At 45.8% G+C, this 21,088-nt stretch overlaps 1 protein-coding gene across 1 annotated transcript in view; it reads right to left on the bottom strand.

Moving 5' to 3' along the window:
• Window positions 1–5,526: 5,526 nt before the first annotated feature.
• Window positions 5,527–21,088, bottom strand: part of GLIPR2 (GLI pathogenesis related 2) — a 52,959-nt gene continuing 37,397 nt past the window's right edge. Inside the window, exons 4-5 of the mRNA XM_065584105.1 lie at window positions 9,236–9,313; window positions 5,527–7,567 (exon numbers count right to left, since the gene is read on the bottom strand). Coding sequence (XP_065440177.1) covers window positions 7,407–7,567; window positions 9,236–9,313 — 239 coding nt within the window. The 3' untranslated portion in view covers window positions 5,527–7,406. The remainder of the gene's footprint in view (window positions 7,568–9,235; window positions 9,314–21,088) is intronic.

Genomic DNA, 21,088 nt, shown 5'->3' with positions numbered 1-21,088 from the left:
TCGATATATCGCATCTCGTTAAGACGCGATATATCAATCCCCGAACGCGCTCCCCGTTGACTCCGGCACTCCACCGGAGCGAGCGACGGTAGCGCAGTCGATGGGGGAGCCATGGCCATCGATCCCGCGCCATGTGGACCCCCAGGTAATTCGATCTTAGATACTTCGACTTCAGCTATGCTATTCACGTAGCTGAAGTTGCGTATCTTAGATCGATCCCCCCCCCAGTGTAGACCAGTCCTTAGTCATTTATTTTCTATGCTGAAAAGTCCCTGTCTTTTTCATCTCTCCTCATACAGAAGCAGTTCCATACCCCTAATCATTTCCGTTGCCTTTTCCAAATCCAATATATATTTTTTGAGATGGGGTGACCAGATATGCATGCAGTAATCAAGATGTGGACATACCATGGATTTATACAGAGGCAATATGATATTTTCTGTCTTATTATCTATCCCTTTCCTATTGATTCCCAACATTCTGTTAACTTTTTTGATTATGACAGCACATTGAGCAGATGTTTTCAGAGAACTGTCCACAATGACTCCAAGATGTCTTTCTTGACGGGTAACAGCTAATTTAGATCCCATCATTTTGTATGTAAAGTTGGGATTTTTTGGCATGTGCATTACTTCGCATTTATCAACACTGAATTTCATTTGCCATTGAGTTGCCCGGTCACCCACTTTTGTGAGATCCTTCTGCAACCCTTTGCAGTCAACTTTGGACTTAGCTATCTTGAGTAATTTTATATCATCTGCAAATTTTGCCACCTCACTCTTTATCCCTTTTTCCAGATCATTGAGGAATATGTTGAACAGTATTGGTCCCAGTACAGACCCCTGGGGGACACCACTATTTACCTCTCACCCAGGGCCAGCGCAACCCATTAGGCGACCTAGGCAGTCACCTAGGGCGCTACAATTTGGGGGGTGGCGACCATGGCGGTATTTCGGCGGCGGGACCTTCCACCGCCTCTGTGGGGAGCGGCATTTCGGGGCGGGACCTTCCATTGCCTAGGGTGGCAGAAAAGCTGGCGGCACTCCTGCTTTCACCATTCTGAAAACTGATAATTTATTCCTACCCTTTGTTTTGGATCTGTTCACTGAAGTGCCTCAGAGCTTCAAAGGAGCCAGGCGGCATCTGGCCTCTCTCCCTCCACCCCAGCAGTCCAGAAGAAGCTATTTGCAGACATGTCAAGTGTCCTCTCCTGCCACACTCACATGTGGGAGACTAATGCAATCACAGTCCAGGTGTCATGTATTCCTTTGGGCTGTGAAAAGCAGGAGGACTTGAGCTACAATGGATCCTCCTGTGCACGGGCTGAGTGGGCAACCTCTCTACTGTTCTGTCTGGTTTCCAGCCCACATGCAGCAGCCGAGGGCTAAGGAGGAGGTGATGGACTTACCCCAAAGGTGGGGGTGGGAAGAAGCAGAGTGAAGAGGTGATCAGAGAGCCATCCCATAGCATTCCTCCTAGAGTCACTCCAACAACCGCCTGGCTCCTTCCTGCCGTAGGCCGCAGCCCCTAGGTTCCACGGGGAATTTCTGAATCAACCCTCTAGAAAGCTGCTTCTGAACATGCTGAGTACAAGCCAAGCAGCAACTCTGGTGGGGTGCGGGAGAGGCACATGAGCCCACATGCTCCCTCCCCCACGCATCTCCTCTGCAGATGACCCTCCTGCAGAAACACAAGTGTGTACTCAGGGGAATGCTGAGCTATGGTGTATGTGCCCTGCAAGATACTCACTCGTGAAGGGAAGCAACACTGCTGTTAGCACTGGAGTCTGGGCAATACAGAAGAGGAGTTGGAAATTCTCAATGACGAGGGGAAAGTGGATAGAACTGGGAAATCTGGTGGGACGATGTGTCTGTCTAGAATGTTAGTGTTGCTGGTGACAACCCTTATAGGAAGGGGAGAGAGGATCAAAATGGTGGGCGCGGTGGCACTGGACATTAGACACATCATTATCTGTTTAAAGTTCTTGGATATTGAGAACCCCAGGACCTCGAATGGACAGGGATCAATCTGCTAACTCACACAGCCCAGCAGGGGAACCGGTGGGGGGCTGGCACAGTTCACTGAATCCAAACCAGAGAGCAGGTTCAGGTTCTTCTTTTGCACCTGTCTGTGACCTGTGGGAAGACAATTGGGTTCGCATGGGGCACTTCCTATTGGGAGACAGACGGGGGAGGTCTCACGTAGCCAGTAGTAAATTACCCTCAGAGATTTAAAAAAATTATTTGGGCTTTTTGTAATAGGTGTCATCAGACACCCAGCTCTGAAGGCAGCGCCGCCAGCAGTAGCAGTGCAGAAGTAAGGGTGGCAATACACCCACACCACTGCACCCTTATTTCTGCACTCTTGCTGGCGGCAGTGCTACCTTCAGAGCTGGGCGCCCGCTGTCACCTATTACAAAAAAGCTCAAATAAGTGACTGTCAAATAATATAAGCCTGCAACCTGCAACTCTCATAAAATTAAAGTGCCTTTTTTAAAAAACAAGCCAAATTCTGCTCAAGGATTTCTGATCCGCTCTCTTTAGGAAGACCTGGGACAGGTCCAACCCACTGCCACTTCTCTGGGACTAATGAGAGCTTCCTGATTAGTTCTTTTCTTCTTCCCCTCACCCCTCTCTGGCATGAGTTCTATGGGTTCTTTTCACAAAGGCAGGTGGAACCCAGACATCATAGGCCCCATGATTTTGACAGTCCTTTTGCAGCCTCTGACCCCAGTCCCATCATGCCTGGAGGGGTAAAAGATTCTCCACCTGCCATCATATTTGTAGTCTTGTCCTTATCAGAGTCTTTGGGTGAGAGAGGAACCCTAGGTTACATAAGCAAAATATAAAAGCGGTTATTTTCCTGTTAATCAACAACTCAGGTATAAGCTGCTCCCCTGTTTCATTCTGCCACATTCCAGACTGTTCAAAGAACATAGTGACATTACACCATTCTGACTGAATACTGACTGAGTGAACTACAAAAACAAAGGGTGTATTTTCAAAGTGCTAAATGAAATCACTTAAATTCTGACTGATTAAAAAGGAGGAAACTGCACTTCCAACAAGGAGTGGACCAATTTCTGCTGCTTGTAGTCCTGAGTTGTCTCCTCCATCACCTGCAACAGGAACCAAATGCGAGTTGCCTGATTGTTAGCATTTCTGAGCCACCACATCAACCACCACTTAAGTCTTTCCCTGTGCATTACTTTGGAAAATAAGGCTGTTCTTTCTGCTTATCCTGGTTTGATGATTTTGCATGGTGCCATGATAGATTGATTACTCAGCCTCATCTCTTGCAAGCCAACTATCAGCTTACAGAACAATCACTGAAATCAGTTCAGAAATAGCTTAGTTTGCTCAGCCAAACTGAGTGCTGGCAGATTTCCAAAGTGGTGAAGTTGATAAAAATGATTTTGATGAACTGGCAACCAGTGCTGTAAGTGAGCATAGTTTCAGTGCTCTACATCATATTAAAAAATGGTTTCTAATTACAATGTGACAATCACAGCTCAACAGGGGTATGACTTTCCATGTACATAAGGACAAAAGGGCAAATGTACAGCTTATAGATGTTGCAGAAGAATTCATTTCACAAACCCAGGGGGAAGAGCAGTGTTTGGAACCTTTTCAGATTTGTAAGTCATTCATTTTCTTAAGTTTTAAAAAGTAATGCTATAATTAGTAGTACTGTATCATGACTAAATATGTCCACTTCTAGTAAACTGGGTTAAACGATGTTCTGTGCTAAACTCAGTGTTTCCTTTATTTATTAATGCAATCCCTGAATTTCTGGGTGGGGAGAGGCTAAAGCCTACAATTGTCTCTACACCCATGGAAGGTAAAGTGGGGAGGCTACCAAAATAAAATGGTGATTAGAGGCAGGATTCCCCTCCAGCATACTTTGTGATCAGGAGTGGGAGAACATTTACCCATCCTGTACATTTTTTTTACTATGTAGCCTGGTTGATTGGAGATGCTAACCAGGTCTAGTTAGCATCCCACCTGTGACTGCATAGAGAAAACTTAGGGTTTGATCCTGAGCCGAGCAAAGTCAATGGGAATCTTTCCATTGACCTCAGTGGCATTACATCAGGCCTGTTCCTAGACTGTTGCAACTCTTGCTACAGGTATAGCCCCAAAGAAGGAAGCATTGTAAACACAACTCTGTATTAGTACAGCCTATAACTACTGTTACCATTCTCCCAATCCCCCAGTCAGCTTCATATCCCACTAAGAGAAGGTGGGAATGGTTTGCCTTACATAAGTTGACCTGCACTGATAAACATGATCGTTTGGAGGTTATTCTCTATAAGCTCTGACTAGCTGGGCTCGATCATGGAACTACACAAAGCTCCAATTCTCTTTGGGAGGCCCCCATCAATGATGCTACCACTCCCAATGAACATGGAATCAAACCTAGACCAGGATTTAGGGTGTGGACTGAACACATTATGCACACACTCTGTGTATCAACATTCCATGTCTTATGTGTGGGGCACTGAGAACTAAATTGGCATTTCTTGACTGCTAGCCATGTTTAAGAACTTGCTTTGTAAACAGGAACTGGCTTATTGTGACTGTGCTGTAAAGTTGTTTGTGTCTGGATGTCTTTATGTGTTTTTCAATTTTTATTCTGTTTTGCACATCTAAGCTGCCACAGACTGCTATTTCTAAACAGCTTATGAACCATTTGGAGAATAACTACTTATCACTAAATTTTTTAAAGAATGATGCTAGGTTGTGATTTTCTCCTTTATCCTTGTCCCTATCCCCCTAGTTCTCCATGATACTTAGGAAATTATTAGCAGGCAGAGAAAGTTCACTAGCCAATTCTTTTACTAATGATTCACACGAACAGATCTGGCCAAGTTTTCCCGGGTCTAGTTCCTTGTTCAAGAGACAATACAGCCAGTCTCAGGGCTGTCAGCAAGTATAACAAGCATATATTTATTCAAATAAGGTAATAAAGTTGGTGTTGCAAATTATCAGTTTTGTCTAACATTTTGTTAAAATTCTTCCATTTTCACCTCTGGAGAGGATAGTATGTTGCACGGATGGTAGTAGCCTGTCTGGAGTTGTTGGTTCCAGCATTTCTCAGACTGAGTTCTTGGGCACAAAGTCCCCAAACTTGCAAACACTTAAGTGCCCTATGTAAGAGTTTGCCAGGATCAGGGCCAAAGTGAGAATCTTCTACTGAGCATGTGTGAAATTAAAATAAACAAATAAAAAGATGAAAACAACATTGTAACAACGCCTGCTTCTAAGATGTGTGCAACCTTGAACCCATCTGGGAGCAAGTGTTAATTTAGACCTCATACAGGAGGTATGCGATATTTATGATCTGCTGTATCATTTACAACTTGTTGGGGGTTCCCCCCTACTCCTTTCTTTACTGGATCAAAACAATCACCACTCCTGTGCACTGCATTATAAAACTATATAATTCATTCTGAAAATAAAGTGTCTGGATTAGTTAATATAGACTGAGGTAAGCAACTCAAATTAGTCTACAATTACCTAGAAGTAATTCATAAGAAAAATATTTATTTTCATTTTCAGATTTTCATTTTTTTGTGTTAAATTCTTTGGTTACAGCAAAAGGAATCTAACACACTACCACAGTGACATATCACTAAGCCATAACATTGCAATATACCAAAATTGTGTAAACAAAAAGCCTTTCCATACTGGTACTCTCTGTGGGCCAGATTCTGACCTACAGAATCTCACTGAAGTCAAAAGGAATACTTATGAAGCACAGGCATACCCAACAGGAAGCAGGGTTTCAGCACCTGGCCCTGTAGTGCTGGGATAACACTGATCCCCTTTTTATATTTGATCAGGGGGGAAAATACCTGCAGCCAGTTTTTAAAGAGATAATTTAACCTTGGATTGGTTCACACATCCATCCTGCACAGGAAAATATTATTCTTATTGCCTAGTCCAAACTCAAAGTAAACTATGTGGACCAAAGTCTTGCCTCATTTATATCCAATGCAACCCCATACGATTTTGCTAGAGAATAACAGAATAGGACTCTGGAACATTATTGATCTTCTAGTATGAGGCATGTACCTGATATTCATTTGGAAGCAAATATTAGTTCATTGAACAAAAATGCAAAATCCAAGATGCTCCACTGAAGTTCTTCTTCTGGGGCCCAGGTACTAAGTATTATTCCCTCTGCATGGAAGCACGAGCCACCTGCACCATCTCTGGACCTATGTCAGGCAATAGATGTCTAAGAGAGAGTTTAGCACATTTTGATGGTAAGTAAACTAGCAGTTCCTTAGATTAGGTCTAAAACCGCAACTTGTGGCAACATTTAGTGAGTCAGAGAGAGAGTGCAAGAAGCTAAAGAAAGGGGGATATTTTGTTTTTCTGTAATGAAATAAACAGGACATGTGCACTTAATATCCATCTCCAATTTGGCACATTATAATAAGGCAACATAAGTACTGTAAAATCTAAGAGATTATTTGAATTGGAAATATAGTCCATTCAAAAACTATTTTAGCTACTAATACTTAAAATCTATCAGTTGGCCTCTCAGAGTTGGTAAGACAACTCCCACCTGTTCAAGCTCTCTGTATGTGTGTATATATCTCTCCTCAATATATGTTCCATTCTATGCATCCGAAGAAGTGGGCTGTAGCCCACAAAAGCTTATGCTCTAATAAATTTGTTAGTCTCTAAGGTGCCACAAGTACTCCTGTTCTTTTTGCGAATACAGACTAACACGGCTGCTACTCTGAAATCTTTGACAATGTACCAGACATTAATTACAGAGCGGATTGGTTTGTATGGTTTCACCTGCTGTGTTTTGGATAGCATTCAACAAGATTTTTCTCTTCATAGAAGAGGGTGGGTCTGGTCCCACCGCCCTTACTCGTATGTAACTTCCTATTGAAGTCTAAGGGAGTGTTGCGTGTCTCAGACTGCAGGATTGGATCTTAAAACAGTAACGTACAGATGGCGTCTCATTAAAAAATACTGGAAAACTGGAATACAGTGATAGATAATTACAAGGTGATATTTTTAGTTAAAAAGTTACAAAGTTACAAACTTGTTTGCTTTAAAAAAAAGCCACACACAGTTCACACAAACTATTAAAAAGCCACATAAATTCTTGCCCTTTACATGTTTGGCAAAATCAAAATCTTGGAGTTTACATATACCCATGCTTGAGTACTTTTCAAAGGAATTAGTTCAGAACAAGAACATATCTCAGAAGCTGTATAGATCTACTGTACAGACTCATTCAAGTAGCATAGTTGTTGCTTCGTAGTGACAGGTGAATGGTAGTATCAAGCATGGACTATCATTTGATTTTATTTAATTTTAAAGATGTCTTCAGTCCACAAGTACACTTTTCATTAACCAAAAAAAACCCCTGTCTTTTTATTATTTCTTTGGAGGAAGAACATTTTCTTCATAGAAACCTGGATTTACTACATTTCCAGGTGGATCGTATCTGGCCACCACAAATGTGGAGCCATCACTTGCTGTGGCTTTTCCAACTCCCATCTTCTTTGTGTTCTTCCAAACCATTGCTGTAAAGTGACCTAAGAGGAAAAAGGTCAAATAAACACATTAACTTTGGACAACAAATCTGAAAAATTATTTCTAGTGATTGAGCAAAAACAAGTCACACCAAACTAAGTTAGTTTCTTTCTCTGACAGGATAACACACCTAGGGGGTGAAAAAGAAAATGCAGTTGATCTAATAGTTTGTCTTTAGAAAGACAGCCAACATGGTTCTCCACTGCACTCATGAGCTCCTTACTCTGTTCCAAAACCAAAATACATAGGAAAAGTTATGTGAAAACAACCAGGCCTGGATGAACATCAAGTATAAAAGCCCCAGATCCAAGGCCCTGGGTACACACCATACCATGCGCAACAATGATCCCAGCCCTGTCACTCCCAGCAGTCTGGCTGACAAAGTAACCATCCTACCACTGACTGTTCCCACCTGCTTCAACGTTCTGATCACTCCGATTATGTTTCTATGGTGCACAGCATAAGTTAATAGCATTAGTGAAACATTAACTTCCCAGGCTTTTTTCTAGTCCCTTATGACAGTTATGGAGTAGCCGTCTCTCAAAACCTACTCCACCAGCTGTTCCCTCTAGGCACAGTTACAGATAAATGAAACTTTCCTATGAAAAAAGAACAGGAGTACTTGTGGCACCTTAGAGACTAACAAATTTATTTCAGCATAAGCTTTCGTGGGCTACAGCTCACTTCTTCGGATGCATAGAATGGAACACAGACAGAAGGTATTTATACATACAGAGAACATGAAAAGGTGGAAGTACCCATACCAATTGTCTTACTCTGAAACCTTTCCTACGAAACACTTTTGAAATCTCTCTCATTGTTTCCTGCCAATTCCAAGAACAATGGTATTTTCATCTCATACTAAATTGCCAATAGGCAACTAAGGAGCCAAAATTTGACCCCAATTTACACTCTAGGTAACCAGAGCTGGCTCCAGCTTTTTTGCCGCCCCAAGCGGCGAAGCAAAAAAAAAAAAATAAAGCCGCAATTGGCGGCACTTCGGCGGCAGCTCTACTGCGCCGCTTCATTCTTCGGGGCAATTGGGCAGTGGGTCCTTCGAGAGGGACGAAGGGACCCGCCGCCGAATTGCAGCTGAAGCCCCGGACATGCCGCCTCTTTCCATTGGCCGCCCCAGGCACCTGCTTCCTTCGCTGGTGCCTGGAGCCGGCCCTGTAGGTAACACCTCATTGACATCAATGGGATTAGATGGTAGGAGAGGTAAATCAAGGCAGACATCAGCACAGTATCTTTAATTAAACAGCTGTATAGTTTCTATTATTATAATTTTGATATTTTGTGGGAAATAAAGTGCATTTGTCCTCAAAACCAACACCTTTTAATACTGACAGTTGAAGGGAAAAGACTGAGAATTTTTTAAAAATATATCTACTTTGTTTCTAATACAAATTTTGTTTACTTTCTCATTCCCCTCAGAGTCACAGTTTCCTTTTATCTTTCCAGTTATTGTCATTTTCCTGAGAGCAATTCTAACATTGGTCTTTTACACACACACACACACACACACACACACACACACACACACACACACACACACACACATTAATTTTTTTTAAAAAGCTGATTTTTTAAAAATAGTGATAAAGTAGATTTAACAACTTTTTAAAGTAAGAGCTGCATCTTTGAAGGAGCAGTGCCCAGCCTGAGCTCACCTGTCCCAGAAGAAAACCCCGGATTTTGAAAGCTGTAATTTTTTATTTCAGCGTACCATCTTTCAGCTACTTCCTTTCCTGCAAGACAAAAGAAATGATGCTGTGGATTTGCAACAGACAGAGTGAACTCAGCAAACTGCAACTCACATCTCCCTGCCCACAAGATTCTTCTGTTAATAGATCAGCAAGAACTGTTGATGCTTAAATGGAGTCATATAAACATGGAATGAGTAACAATTTTAAGCTACTTCTTGACTCAGGAGAAGTTCTTAGTTACAAGTGGCCTTCCCGCCCCACTCCCCAATTACCATCATACTCAGATATAGCATTCCATTATAAAAGGAACTAGAGCAAGAAAAGAGAAACAGAGTGCTGATGGATGCTTTCTATAACAGAAGAAAACCCTAGGCCCTTTATGAGCAACAGCAGCGGAAAGAGACATGAAAGGCCACACCCTAAACAGGATGATGTACTTTCAGAGAGAATTAAAATTAAAAACCACAAACCTACCCAAAAGGATGAGCACCAAAGTGAGGTTTCAGAAAGATTAACTCATCCTGTTGGCTGATGGCATGTACAGTAAAATTATCCACTGTCTGTATTATTTACACAGATCACGATAAGTTAAGGATGAAGTGCTGGTCTTTTACAGAGGGTTTTCTGCTCGGGGATTTGTGGACAGGATGCCACAAAGGCACTGCTCCCACCACCCCCATTTCCACATTTCTGGGTGATTTCTAGTCTTATTTATTCCCTGTGGTCCAAATAGCAGAGGGCAGTATGATTATTATTACACCTGGCAAATTTATCCACCAAATAAAGCAGAGATACCCCTTCCCCTACCCCACCAAAAACCCCAGTAGTAATCCAAGCCTGGCAAATATATAACCTCTCAAAATTGGACAACATGAAAAAACAGGAAAGCAATAAATCAAAAGCAATGATAATATTTGGTCCCAATATAAAGCAGTTACCAGCAGCTTTAAGGTAATGGATTCACTGGGAAGACTTAATTTCCCGGAAATCTTTGAGGCAGTTTCCTCTGTCTCAATGAACTTCAGCTAGAGAAGAATATGAAAAGGCTTGCAGTTCAAATTATTGGGCCCTCTCTGGATGGCAGATGTGACCCAAGAACCTCTTGATGTCCATTGGCAGAGGGCGCAGGGGTTCACCAAAGCAGGTCAGATAAAATCTTTGCTGAAAGCCTGTGTCACAGTGGTCATCAAATCATTGTGAAATATATGGGCAGAATGTATTAATATATACTAAAATTTATATTCATAAGGCCTTGTAGTTAAAGGCTGGTCACTTAGAGGTAGTGTGCACTGAGACAGACTTCTCCAGACAGGAGGTGGGAGATGATCATTGTGAATCTTACAAAGGAAGTCTTTCAATCAGACTGCGAGTGCTGCAGGAAAAAACAAAACCAGCAGGGGTTATCCTGTTTATGAGTAAAGACAATGAACTTTGGGGGGCAAAACTGGGGGTATGGAGATACATCAGGTATCCTTCAATCTGTGAGGACAAGCTGCCAGCTGGCTTGATCTTATGAAAAAGGGTCTCAGCCATTCTGGTTGAAAAGGCTGGGGAAAGGACTTAGGGGAAGCTAACCTGTATGAGGCAGGGCTATTCGTCTTGTGTGTTATAGGCTGCAGCAAGCATATTATCGTTTTGTTTTACATGTAACCAGTTGTTTACAGTATTCTTTCTTACTATCATTTGAATCTCCGTTCTTTGATGACAAACTTGCTTTCACTATAAATGTATCTAAGTTCTGTGTGTTAAGTGGAGTGGTGATCCTGAGGTGAAACTAGTAAGCTGCTGTGTACTATTCCTTTGGGAGTAGCCAACCTGATAGTTCTGTGAGTGTTCAGTGGAATAGGGGCTGGGCACTGCAGAGGTATGCACAGAGGACTTGGGGATTGGTGTATGCTTATTGCTAACCCACACAGAGAGAGTGAAGCCTGTGGAGGCTTGGAAGGCAGTGCTTGTGTTGCCAGAGGCTGGTGGAGTCATGGAGCTCATCCACACCAGGCATAGACAAGACTTCCTCATGCTAAGGGCAGGTGGCAGCAAGGTGCCTCACAATCCTGGGTACCCTGGGAAGCATCACAGCAGGTCCATTCCAGAAGTCAGTCAGGAAAAAGTCACAGAGAGTCAAGAAGGTTCCTCCATCCACCACCAAAGAAAAGGCAGTTGAAGGAAAGAAGGAGCCACTTGAGACTCTACAACAAAATTCAAAGCAGGACTCCCCTGCCGTATTCTTTTGTAACAGCCCCCTCCCCCTTCCCCCACACACACATTGTAAGCACTGAACTTACCGATACTGTGCCTGTGCTGTACAGTTTGTGTTGTGTGCGTGTTTTTCAATGCTGGCTGTTTTGCAGTCATTCCCCGACCCCAGCGTTTTAATTCTATACAGCTCCTGCACCATTTGGAGAACATCTATGTGGTCCAATTTTCTTGTTAACCTTCTGATACAGTCAATTACTACAGCTGCTCTTCTAAATTTTTTGAATGAGTTATTAAAGACACTAGACCAGATTCTCCAGTGCTGGGCAGGTGCTTGGGGTCACATGGAAAGAATAGTCTCGCTCTAAACCAGTGTAAGTGAACCAGGGAAGATCATGTCAGTGCGAGGGTAATCCTCTGGTGGATCAGAGCTGATGTAGAGAGTCCTGCACCATTCCCTTTCCCTACTGCAAGTAGATTAGGGAAAAGGGGACATGGCAAGACACCCCTGTGATACATCAATCTTTGGCTGCAGTTAAAATCCCCGGGGCCATTTGTTAGAATAGCCTTCAGTTCACAGGGACAAGCCCTGCATAAAGCCAGCACCAGGAGCAGGGAGGTAACAATGTGAGCTTTAAGCTACCCTGGCTGACACACCTGAGCTGTGTTGTTCACCTCCACCCCAGGAGCTATCTGACCAGAACCACATTTCAATAGCTGTTTTTACTGTTTACCATCTTCTGCTATTTTAATCCATTTTTGTCCTGCAATAAAATTAAGAAACTTTGATTATACTACACAAATCCTTAGAACAAAAAAAATGACCCAGGCAAGCTCTGTCTTGAGAGTTTTATCATTTGTTAGTAACACTGCATAGTGCTTTGTTAATGTTTATAGCCCTGTGATCTGTTTATTCCCAGCCTTGGCAGAACAAGGCTTGCAGTTTGTTGGAGCTCAGAGGTTTTATATGAAACAGATTGTGTTTAATGGGGCTAACTGATCATTGACTTATATACCATGTAGTTCCACTAAACTCTATGGGAGTGCATGGAACAAGGCTGGCCTAGGTGTTTTCCACCCAGGGCGGAAAATGTTTTTTGGCGTGCATACACACATACAAGCAGATCAGCTGAGAAAAAAGTTGGCATCCAACTTGCCTGCCTCAAAGGCTGGCTTTGAGTTTTTGTAAGTGATGAATTTGGCTCTATTTTCTTTCTTTGTTTTGGGGGAGGAAGGGGTAAGCTGTTGAGGATGGAAAGTTTATTTGCTCGTCTGTTTACTGTCAGGTTCAATTGTGTCTGCAACTTTGAGGAGGCCAACAGCCATTTCATTTTGCTTCTCTGCCATGAGGAGCTAATCCTGCAAATTCACCATTACTTCTTGACAGTTGTTAACTGATGGAATTCAAAATGGGAGTTGAGGGTGCTTTGCACCCCTCAGGAACCAATCGAGAACTTGCAGGATCAATAAATTGAGAGTACCCTGGGGGACTTGCAAACTCAGGTCGTAGGGAGTCTAGCTGTATTTTGGGTGACTTCCACGGGTACTAACTGAGTTTTGAGCTGCCTCTCCACACCTCTGAACTTAACTGGGAAGATCCTGAACGCTGCAATCCCACATTGGAGATTACAACTCCCATAATGCCTTGGGGAAAGGAGAGAGTCATCCTCTCCCAGGGAGTGCAGGGGGAGCGTGTGGTGGGCTCCATTTTTGGGAGAGGACCTGAGATTGCTTTTGTGGATCTCTGTCCATACCAGGAGCTGCTGCTAACCTGCTGCCAGGAAGCCAGAAGCTACTACTGAGAGCCTGCTGCGGCTTAGAGAGCCTCAGAGGTGGTTGGTGGCTTCACTGGAGCCAGGGAAGAGACTGTTGATGTTCCTGGAGCTGACTGAGGTGGGCCTGAGGTGAAGGCAGTGTGCGAGTAACCACCAGCCTGGTTTGGGAAAGCACTTGTATGGGAAGGGGCACAGCAAAGAGACTCTAAGGGGTGGTCCGAGAAGAGGCAGAGTGATCTTCTCATCGAACAAGAACCAGGGTTACTGACATTTGATTAAAACAATCTTCAGAGGGGTTGTGCAGCTTGTTTCCTTGGATGGACGGATTCACTGGACCAAAGGAGTGCTATCTCCAGTTTCAAGATCTCCAAGCACGCCCACGCAAGCAAGTGTTGAGAACTCTGAAATCCAGAGGAATGTCCACTCCGGGGAGGGGTAAATGATGGCAGAGAAAAGGCAAGTTAGATAAGTTTTTTTGTTTTTGTTTTTTTAAGAGAAGAGAAGGGAAGGGAAAAGGGTACCTAACTAAAACTAGTAAGCTAAACGAAAAGGGAAAAAAGTTGAACAAGGGAGAGAAGAAATTCTCTAACGAGTCTGCTGAGCTCTGTCTGTCGGTAGAGAAGGAACTGAGGAGACCGGTTGCACACGCATACTATTAAGTACTCTCGGGGAGTGGGGGGGGGGGGCAGGCTCTGCGCGTGCTTGACCGGTACAAGTACTGCTGTAAAAATCTCCGAGCGAAAGTGCAGGGAGTCACCAACACCTGGAGTGGAGCACCCACAGGGACATCTCTCAAAGAAGAAAGTTTTTTTTAAACATAATTATGATAATTTATGCAGCACCACAGATGACTATTGCTCTGTATACAAGAAAAAGATTATCAAATAAATAACCCTGCTCTAATTTATGGTTTCGTGTATCTGGTTTCCCAGTCAATTCATCTGTAATAAGTAAGGCAGAACAGAAAATACTGAAAGCAGGGGCTCCAAACACAATTTGCAGATGCAAAGCACTCTCTCTGAAATCTATTTAAAAAAAAAACCCACAACCATAGTTTGCAGGGATTGCTTATAACAAGCCTAGATTTGTCTCCCACCCCCATCAACTATGTTGTCTCTGCTTAACATTCCAGGAAGTAGAGTAATAAGTCAGTTGATGCTGCCAAAGCTGTTAGGCCTACAAACACGCACAATGTTGGGCCCTAGTTAATTCTCTGACTGCAGAACAGCAATGACTCATGTTTTGCTATTTCACAGGCAGTCTTAGTCTTCGACCGCTACCGATGTCTCAAACTAAACTCCACTGTTCATGTGCTCCATTAGGGCTACCATATGTCCGGATTTCCCCAGACATGTCCGGCTTTTCGGTCTATAAATAGCCGTCCGGGGGGGATTTTTAAAAATCTAAAAATGTCTGGGATTTCCCCCCGGTCGGCTATTTATAGATAGAAAAGCGGCGGCCAAGCGCCGCTGGGCACCCAAAGCCCCTTCCCGGCTCCCCCCATCCCCTGCAGCCTTACCATGCTGTCCGGCCCGCAGCTGTCTTCCCCCTCCTCCACTCCCCTGAACGCTCCGCCCCCTGCTCCGCCCCCTCCCCTGCTTCCCGCGAATCAGATCTTAGTGGGAAGTCTGAAAAGAAGCAGGGGCAAGCGGGAGGCAGCAGCAGGTAAGCTGGGGCGGGGGGGGGGGTGTGTGCGAGGAGGAGAGCTCCAGGGAGGCGCAGCCCTGGCCGAGCGGCGCCCGGCGGCCCCAGCGGCTCCAGCCCAGCTCGGGCCCCAGCACCCCCAGCCTGGACCTGGCCCGGCTCGGGCCCCAGCACCCCCAGCCCGGACCCAGCCCGGCTCGGGCCCCAGCACCCCCGGCCCGGCTCGGGCCCCAGCACCCCCGGCCCAGCTCGGGCCCCAACAGCGCCGGCCGAGCACCTCCGGCCCGGCCCCAAGCCCCGCAACCCCGGCCGGAGCGCAGCCCGATTCCTGGGCTCTTTAAAGCCGGCCCTGGTCAGGGGACAGGGAGGGGGGGTTGGATGGGTCGGGAGTTTGGGGGGGGGCTGTCAGGGGGGCAAGGGTGTGGAGAGGGGTTGGGACAGTCAGGGACAGGGAGCGGGGGGGTTAGATGGGTCTGGGGAGGCTGTCAGGGGGGCTGGGGTGTGGAGAGGGGTTGGGACAGTCAGGGGACAAGAAGCCGGGCGGCTTAGATAAGCGGTGGTGTCCTAGGGGGCAGTTAGTGGCAGGGGTCCCAGGAGGGGGCAGTCAGGGGACAAAGAGTGGGGGGGTTTGGGGGTTCTGAGGGGGGCAATCAGAGGGTGGGAAGTGGGAGGGAGTGGATGGGGTGGGGCAGGAGCGGGGCTAGAGTGGGGCTCCTCCCCCCCCCCCCCCCCAGTGTCCTCTTTTTTGCTTGTGGAAATATGGTAACCCTAGCTCCATACGTGTGTGGCTTCAGTTCTCGGGATGCAACACACTCACCCCCTCCACTTACATGCTCCCATAGAATTACGACTTCACTAACCTCCCAGCCTTAGTTGGCAAGAGGGTTAAGTCAATGCTCCGCCCTGAAGACAAAAGAGCAAGTGAATTGCTGTCTGTGATACAGATCTATGAACTGAATGCATTGTGTAGTGACCTGCACACGACTGCTTGCCATCCTGGTGCTCTCCAGCAGGTGTTAGTTTACATTTGACACATAAACTGGTGGTAAAAGTAAACTGCATTTCACTCAGACACTTTCTGAAGCAATTGTTTCAAGCATAATTATGGGCTCTTCTCCCTCCCCCTCTGCCTTCTCTTGAGTTTTGGCCCAAGAAAAGCCATTGGAACAAGACCTGTTTTGCAGCTGCGTAGGCGGGGTGGGGTGGTCTCTGTGCACCTAGATGTGCAAGTGTGATTCCCATTAATGCTAACAGAAGTTACACCTGCACACTGTAGAAAAATCATAGATGCTTCTGTGCTTCATTCAGGAGTAACGTGTCTAAAATAAATCGATCAGTCAGTCAATGATGCCCAAACCAAGATCTTATTGATGCTATGAGCTTTTTTGGAATGTGATGTTTTGGTATCAACATCTCCGTTAAATCGAGTGCATGCCAAAAAATAATTCTTCCTGGTTAAGTGGCTCCAATTGCAACCTTTTCTTCAGCTGCAGAATCTGAATGAACCCTATGTTACTCCAGCTATAGGTCAGTGTGAATGCATAGCATTACACAGCATAAAACGGGTGAATTAAGCCCACAGTCTTTATTCTAGGTCTAATAGATACATTCAGACTTCATATGAAGAAAGAGCTTACCAGGAACAGAATAGAGAGTACGCAAGATATGAGGAACCAATGACAAACATGTCATTGTTATGTCATATTTTAAGAATTCTGCTAGGTAAGAATTTTATGAACCCTCTATGTGACCTGGTCAGTGAGGTAGTTACTGTATACTGGGTGCTTAGAAGTTTCTGTATGAATGCCTTCATCTAATTCCTACTGGGAGCGGCCAAACTCACTGACCCTCTAAGACGCATACGACAATCTTCAGAAATTCAAGAATCAGGGCTTGCCTGCCGGGGCTTGGGGATTCAGCCGAGGGGGGAGGAGGATCTTGGGGCTTCAGCCCCCTGGGAGGCACCTGCTGGGACTCAGGGCTTCAGCCCCGCTCCTGCTGAAGCCCCGAGCCCCGACAGGTGCGCTCAGCAGGGCTGAAGGCCCCCTCCCTGCTGGGCACAGAGGCGGCACATAGGGAGGCATATGGGATCACGTGTCTCCCTCCTCCCCCCCGATTTTTGCCATAGTTTGCTGGCGCCGCTTGGTCACATGGTGCTGCCTGGCCCCCTCCCTGCACTGCAGCTGGGCATCAACAGCTGGGAGCTGCAGGGAGAGCCGCTGCTTTTGTTGCTGCCTCTCCCCCTTGGAGCTAATGCAGCGGCCCCTTCCTGCAGCTCCCAGCTGTTTGCCGCTGCCTCTCTGTGCAGAGCTAACACCTGGGAGCTGCAGGGAGGGACCGCTGATGGTAACAGGGGGCATGTGCCTGAGGGGGGGGGCGTGACTCAAGCTGTTGGGGGGGGCCTTTAAATTGTGCCCCCCCAACTCTCAGCAGGCAATATTTGTCTCTGGCAGAAGCCCCTAGCTCCGCCCCCCAAGTCTGGTAGGCGGAGAATGGGGGATGCGGGGGGCTCTGCAAGTCGCACTTTAACTGTAAAAGAGCCGCATACGTTGCCACTTCCGGGAAGCCCCCCAGGTAAGCCCCGCCCAGACCCCGCCTCACCCCATTCCATGCCCCCTCCCACAACCAAACTCTGCTGCTTGCGGGGGCGGAGGAAGGAGGGGGAACCAGGTAGGGAGCCTGCTGCCTCCACCAACTCTGCTCCCCCCCACCCCCAGCACCAGTGGGGGTCCTGGGCCATGTGCTGCTGCCTGTGCCACCCCAGCACCTGCAGGGGCCCAGACAGCCTACCCCCACCCCCCAGTTTTAGTCACCAGTATCTTTAGTAAAAGTCATGGACATGTCATGGGCTGTGAATTTTTCTTTACTGCCCGTGACCTGTCTGTGACTTTTACTAAAAATACCTGTGACTAAAATGTAGCCTTACCTATAATGCTTGAATTAAAGGAGAATTGTCCCCAGGAAGAAAACTATTGCCCAGATAAGGACATCCCAGCTCACACCTGAAAGACTGAGCAAAGCTATCAGCTCCAAGGACCTTGCATCCTGTCTCCAACAAGTTGCAAGCCTTGGGCCAAGGCTGAGAACTAAATGCTCACCGGGCTATACACAGTTAAAAAGTGATTGTCTTGGAGAAAGGGGAGGTGATCAAAAGGACTAAACAGCTTTTAAAAGAACTCTTCCTCTGAGGCTGGGAGAGAGAAGTGGGTTGAGTTAATGGAAGTATCTATGCCAGCCAGACCCCAGAGGTCTTATGGGATTTATAGGAAGCTTAGCCCTATGAGGAGCCCCATATGGATAATAATTAGATACCTGGTAAACTAGCTATAAGTACAATCTGCTTTATTTTTCACAATTTTACCATCACTTTAGCAATTTTGGGGTGATTTTTACCTGTTTCATAAAAATATGGTGATAGGTTGCCAACTCATGAATTTTCCCTTATTCAAAACAGGAGATGAATGGCAGTTCCTCTATCTTAAGGGTGAGGAGAGGGCAAGTGGAGTTTCCATCTGAGCCGCCTGGAGAGGTGTGAATTGTTGTGTGCATTAAAGGTTGACTTTTCTACCTGAAATTATCCCACACATTGGGAGGGGAATAAAGGGGACTTAAAAAGTCAAAAGACAGAATAAAAACCATGATTTGATTTGAAAAAGACTATTCTGGGGGCTAATCTCATGATCTGAGGGCATGATTCATGAGTTTGGATCTCCTGAGAGGGTCTGACTTACGATTTTTGATCTTGTAAGGTTGGCAATATTGTTCTTTTAAGATCTGTTTTTCTCTTAAATGCTTGTGTGTTAATATATGACACTTTACTTTAAAAAGGCTGTCCGGTCACTGGGTACCACTGTCATAGCTCCCAGAGAGAACAGGCTTGCAGATGCTGGACATAAATTCAGACCTGTTGAGATAAGCACAGAATCATTCACAGAAGACTAAAGCCAGAGACCAGCCTGAGAATAGGAGAATTGCACAATTCCACTTTAAACCAGGTGATGGCTAGAGATCTGAGAAGGGGTGCGCGCAAAGAGACCAGAGGGTCAGAAGGGCAGTTAGCCAGTAACTGTCACAGAATCTATTTCCCCAAGTTTGATGATCTAGAGCAGCGTTTCCCAAACTTGGGACGCCACTTGTGTAGGGAAAGCCCCTGGTGGGCCGGGCCGGTTTGTTTACCTGCTGCATCCACAGGTCCGGCCGATCGCGGCTCTCACTGTCCGCGGTTCGCTGCTCCAGGCCAATGGGAGCTGCTGGAAGCGGTGGCCAGTACATCCCTCGGCCCGCGCCGCTTCCAGCAGCTCCCATTGGCCTGGAGCAGCGAACCGCAGCCAGTGGGAGCCACGATCGTCCGGACCTGCGGATGCGGCAGGTAAACAAACCAGCCCGGCCTACCAGGGGCTTTTCTTACACAAGTGGCATCCCAAATTTGGGAAACACTGATATAGAGAACTCACCACCGCATTTCTAGTTAACCCGCCGGAATTGATTTTGTATTGAGCAATGTAATTTTATATTAAATGCCACCATTTTACTTTACATTTGAATAAACTTTTTGTAAAACAAACAAACAACAAACAAACAAAACCCCAAATAGGAAACATTTGGCTGAGCTGGCACTCGTAAGAAGTACATTTTAGTTTAAAGGAAGAAGTCAGACAAACCAACCACACCCACCCACCCTAGATGACAGTTACCAGATCATAGCGGAAGTGGTGAGTGCAAGCAGTGTGCAAACAGATGTGATCTCTTTTTAAATCACTTCCGGAGCTTCCTTTCTGCTGGACTTAGTTGCAGAGCAATGCGCTAACACTTTAAAAAAAAAACTTTACTTGATTTTACTGCTGTGAACCACAGCTGAAATTGCAAAACTTTTCTAAGGAAACACAGCTGCTGCTGACAATGTCTGACTGATGGCCCCTACTAGACAGCAATCCTGGCATGCCTCTCTGAAGTGTGAACTGAACAGTCTTGGATGGTTTTCGACATGCCCTGGCTGTGAGGAAAAGCTGCTAAAATTCCATATTGCGTGTAGATGACAGAACATGTATAATAAGAACAGGACAATCTGATAAGCAGAAGCTTTAAGTTCTAAGAGTTGATACTGCTCTATTGTGGTGATGATAATGATTTTATAGTGAAGATGGAGAAGAGGTATGCATTATACTTCTCCCACTAAAACCTCTTCTCTTTCTCACTCGCTTTTTTGTACACTTCCTTAATATCTTGTGGTGCCTTTCCTCACACTGAGTAGTAATTTACTCCGTGAATAATCCTAGTGATTTTCACAAGTAGTCTAACAGAGTTAATATTATTCCATGTAAAGAAAAGCAGCAGAATTGGGCTCGATTAAAAAAAAAAAGTTGTAACATTTTTCTAATTTCATTTTTAAACAAAAACTGTCTTAGAATTTACCAGTTTCCACAAAACACAGAAAATTAGGAAATGTAGAGTTGTTTTCTCTCAAAAATAAACCACATATTTGCTTAATGTAACCAATATTTATTTGTAATATTGAACCTTTCTTTTCTGCCAGCCCTCTTTGCGTGCTTGATTGGGGGGGGGGAAACTGCCTGAGGCCCCGTGGTTGCTGGGGTGGCACAAGCAGCAGCACACGGCCCAGGACCCCCACTGGTGCTGGTGGGGGAGTTGGTGGAGGCGGCAGGCTCCCTACCTGGCTCTTCCCCTCCCACCCCCCAGCAGCAGAGTTTGGGTGTGGGAGGGGGCACAGGATGGGGTGAGGCGGGCTCTGGGCGGGGCTTACCTGGGGGGCTCCCCGGAAGCGGCAACACCCCCCTCGTACAGGTCTTTCTAGTAGACGTGCAGTAAGTGCTGCTGCAATGCACCAGGTGCTACAGCCTCTACAGACCTTTATACTGATCAAGCCCGTAGGGTGCAACTCTGCACTGAGTGGTAAGGAGCCATCCATGCCATGAGGCGTATTGGGGAGTCTCAAGGCGTGCCTGCTACTACACTCCTTTATTGCGGTGAAGCTTGCTCCCTTCTGCATGCTGATCCATCTCCATAGGTTAGGCCCTGCATCCTTCCAATCCTCTGGGACATCATGTGTCCCCCGGGCAGTAGAACAGTGAAGTCCCTTTTCTCCCCAGAGTGCACAGCCTGCAGTCCTCTATGGCCATTTCACGGACCACAAGATGCCCTCTCATACTTCCCACCACATAAGGTCTAGTCAGAATTTCGTCCT

This window comes from Chrysemys picta, chromosome 2, assembly GCF_011386835.1.
Source record: "Chrysemys picta bellii isolate R12L10 chromosome 2, ASM1138683v2, whole genome shotgun sequence".
NCBI lineage: Eukaryota > Metazoa > Chordata > Testudines > Emydidae > Chrysemys > Chrysemys picta.
This window is presented reverse-complemented; position numbering and strand designations above follow the sequence as displayed.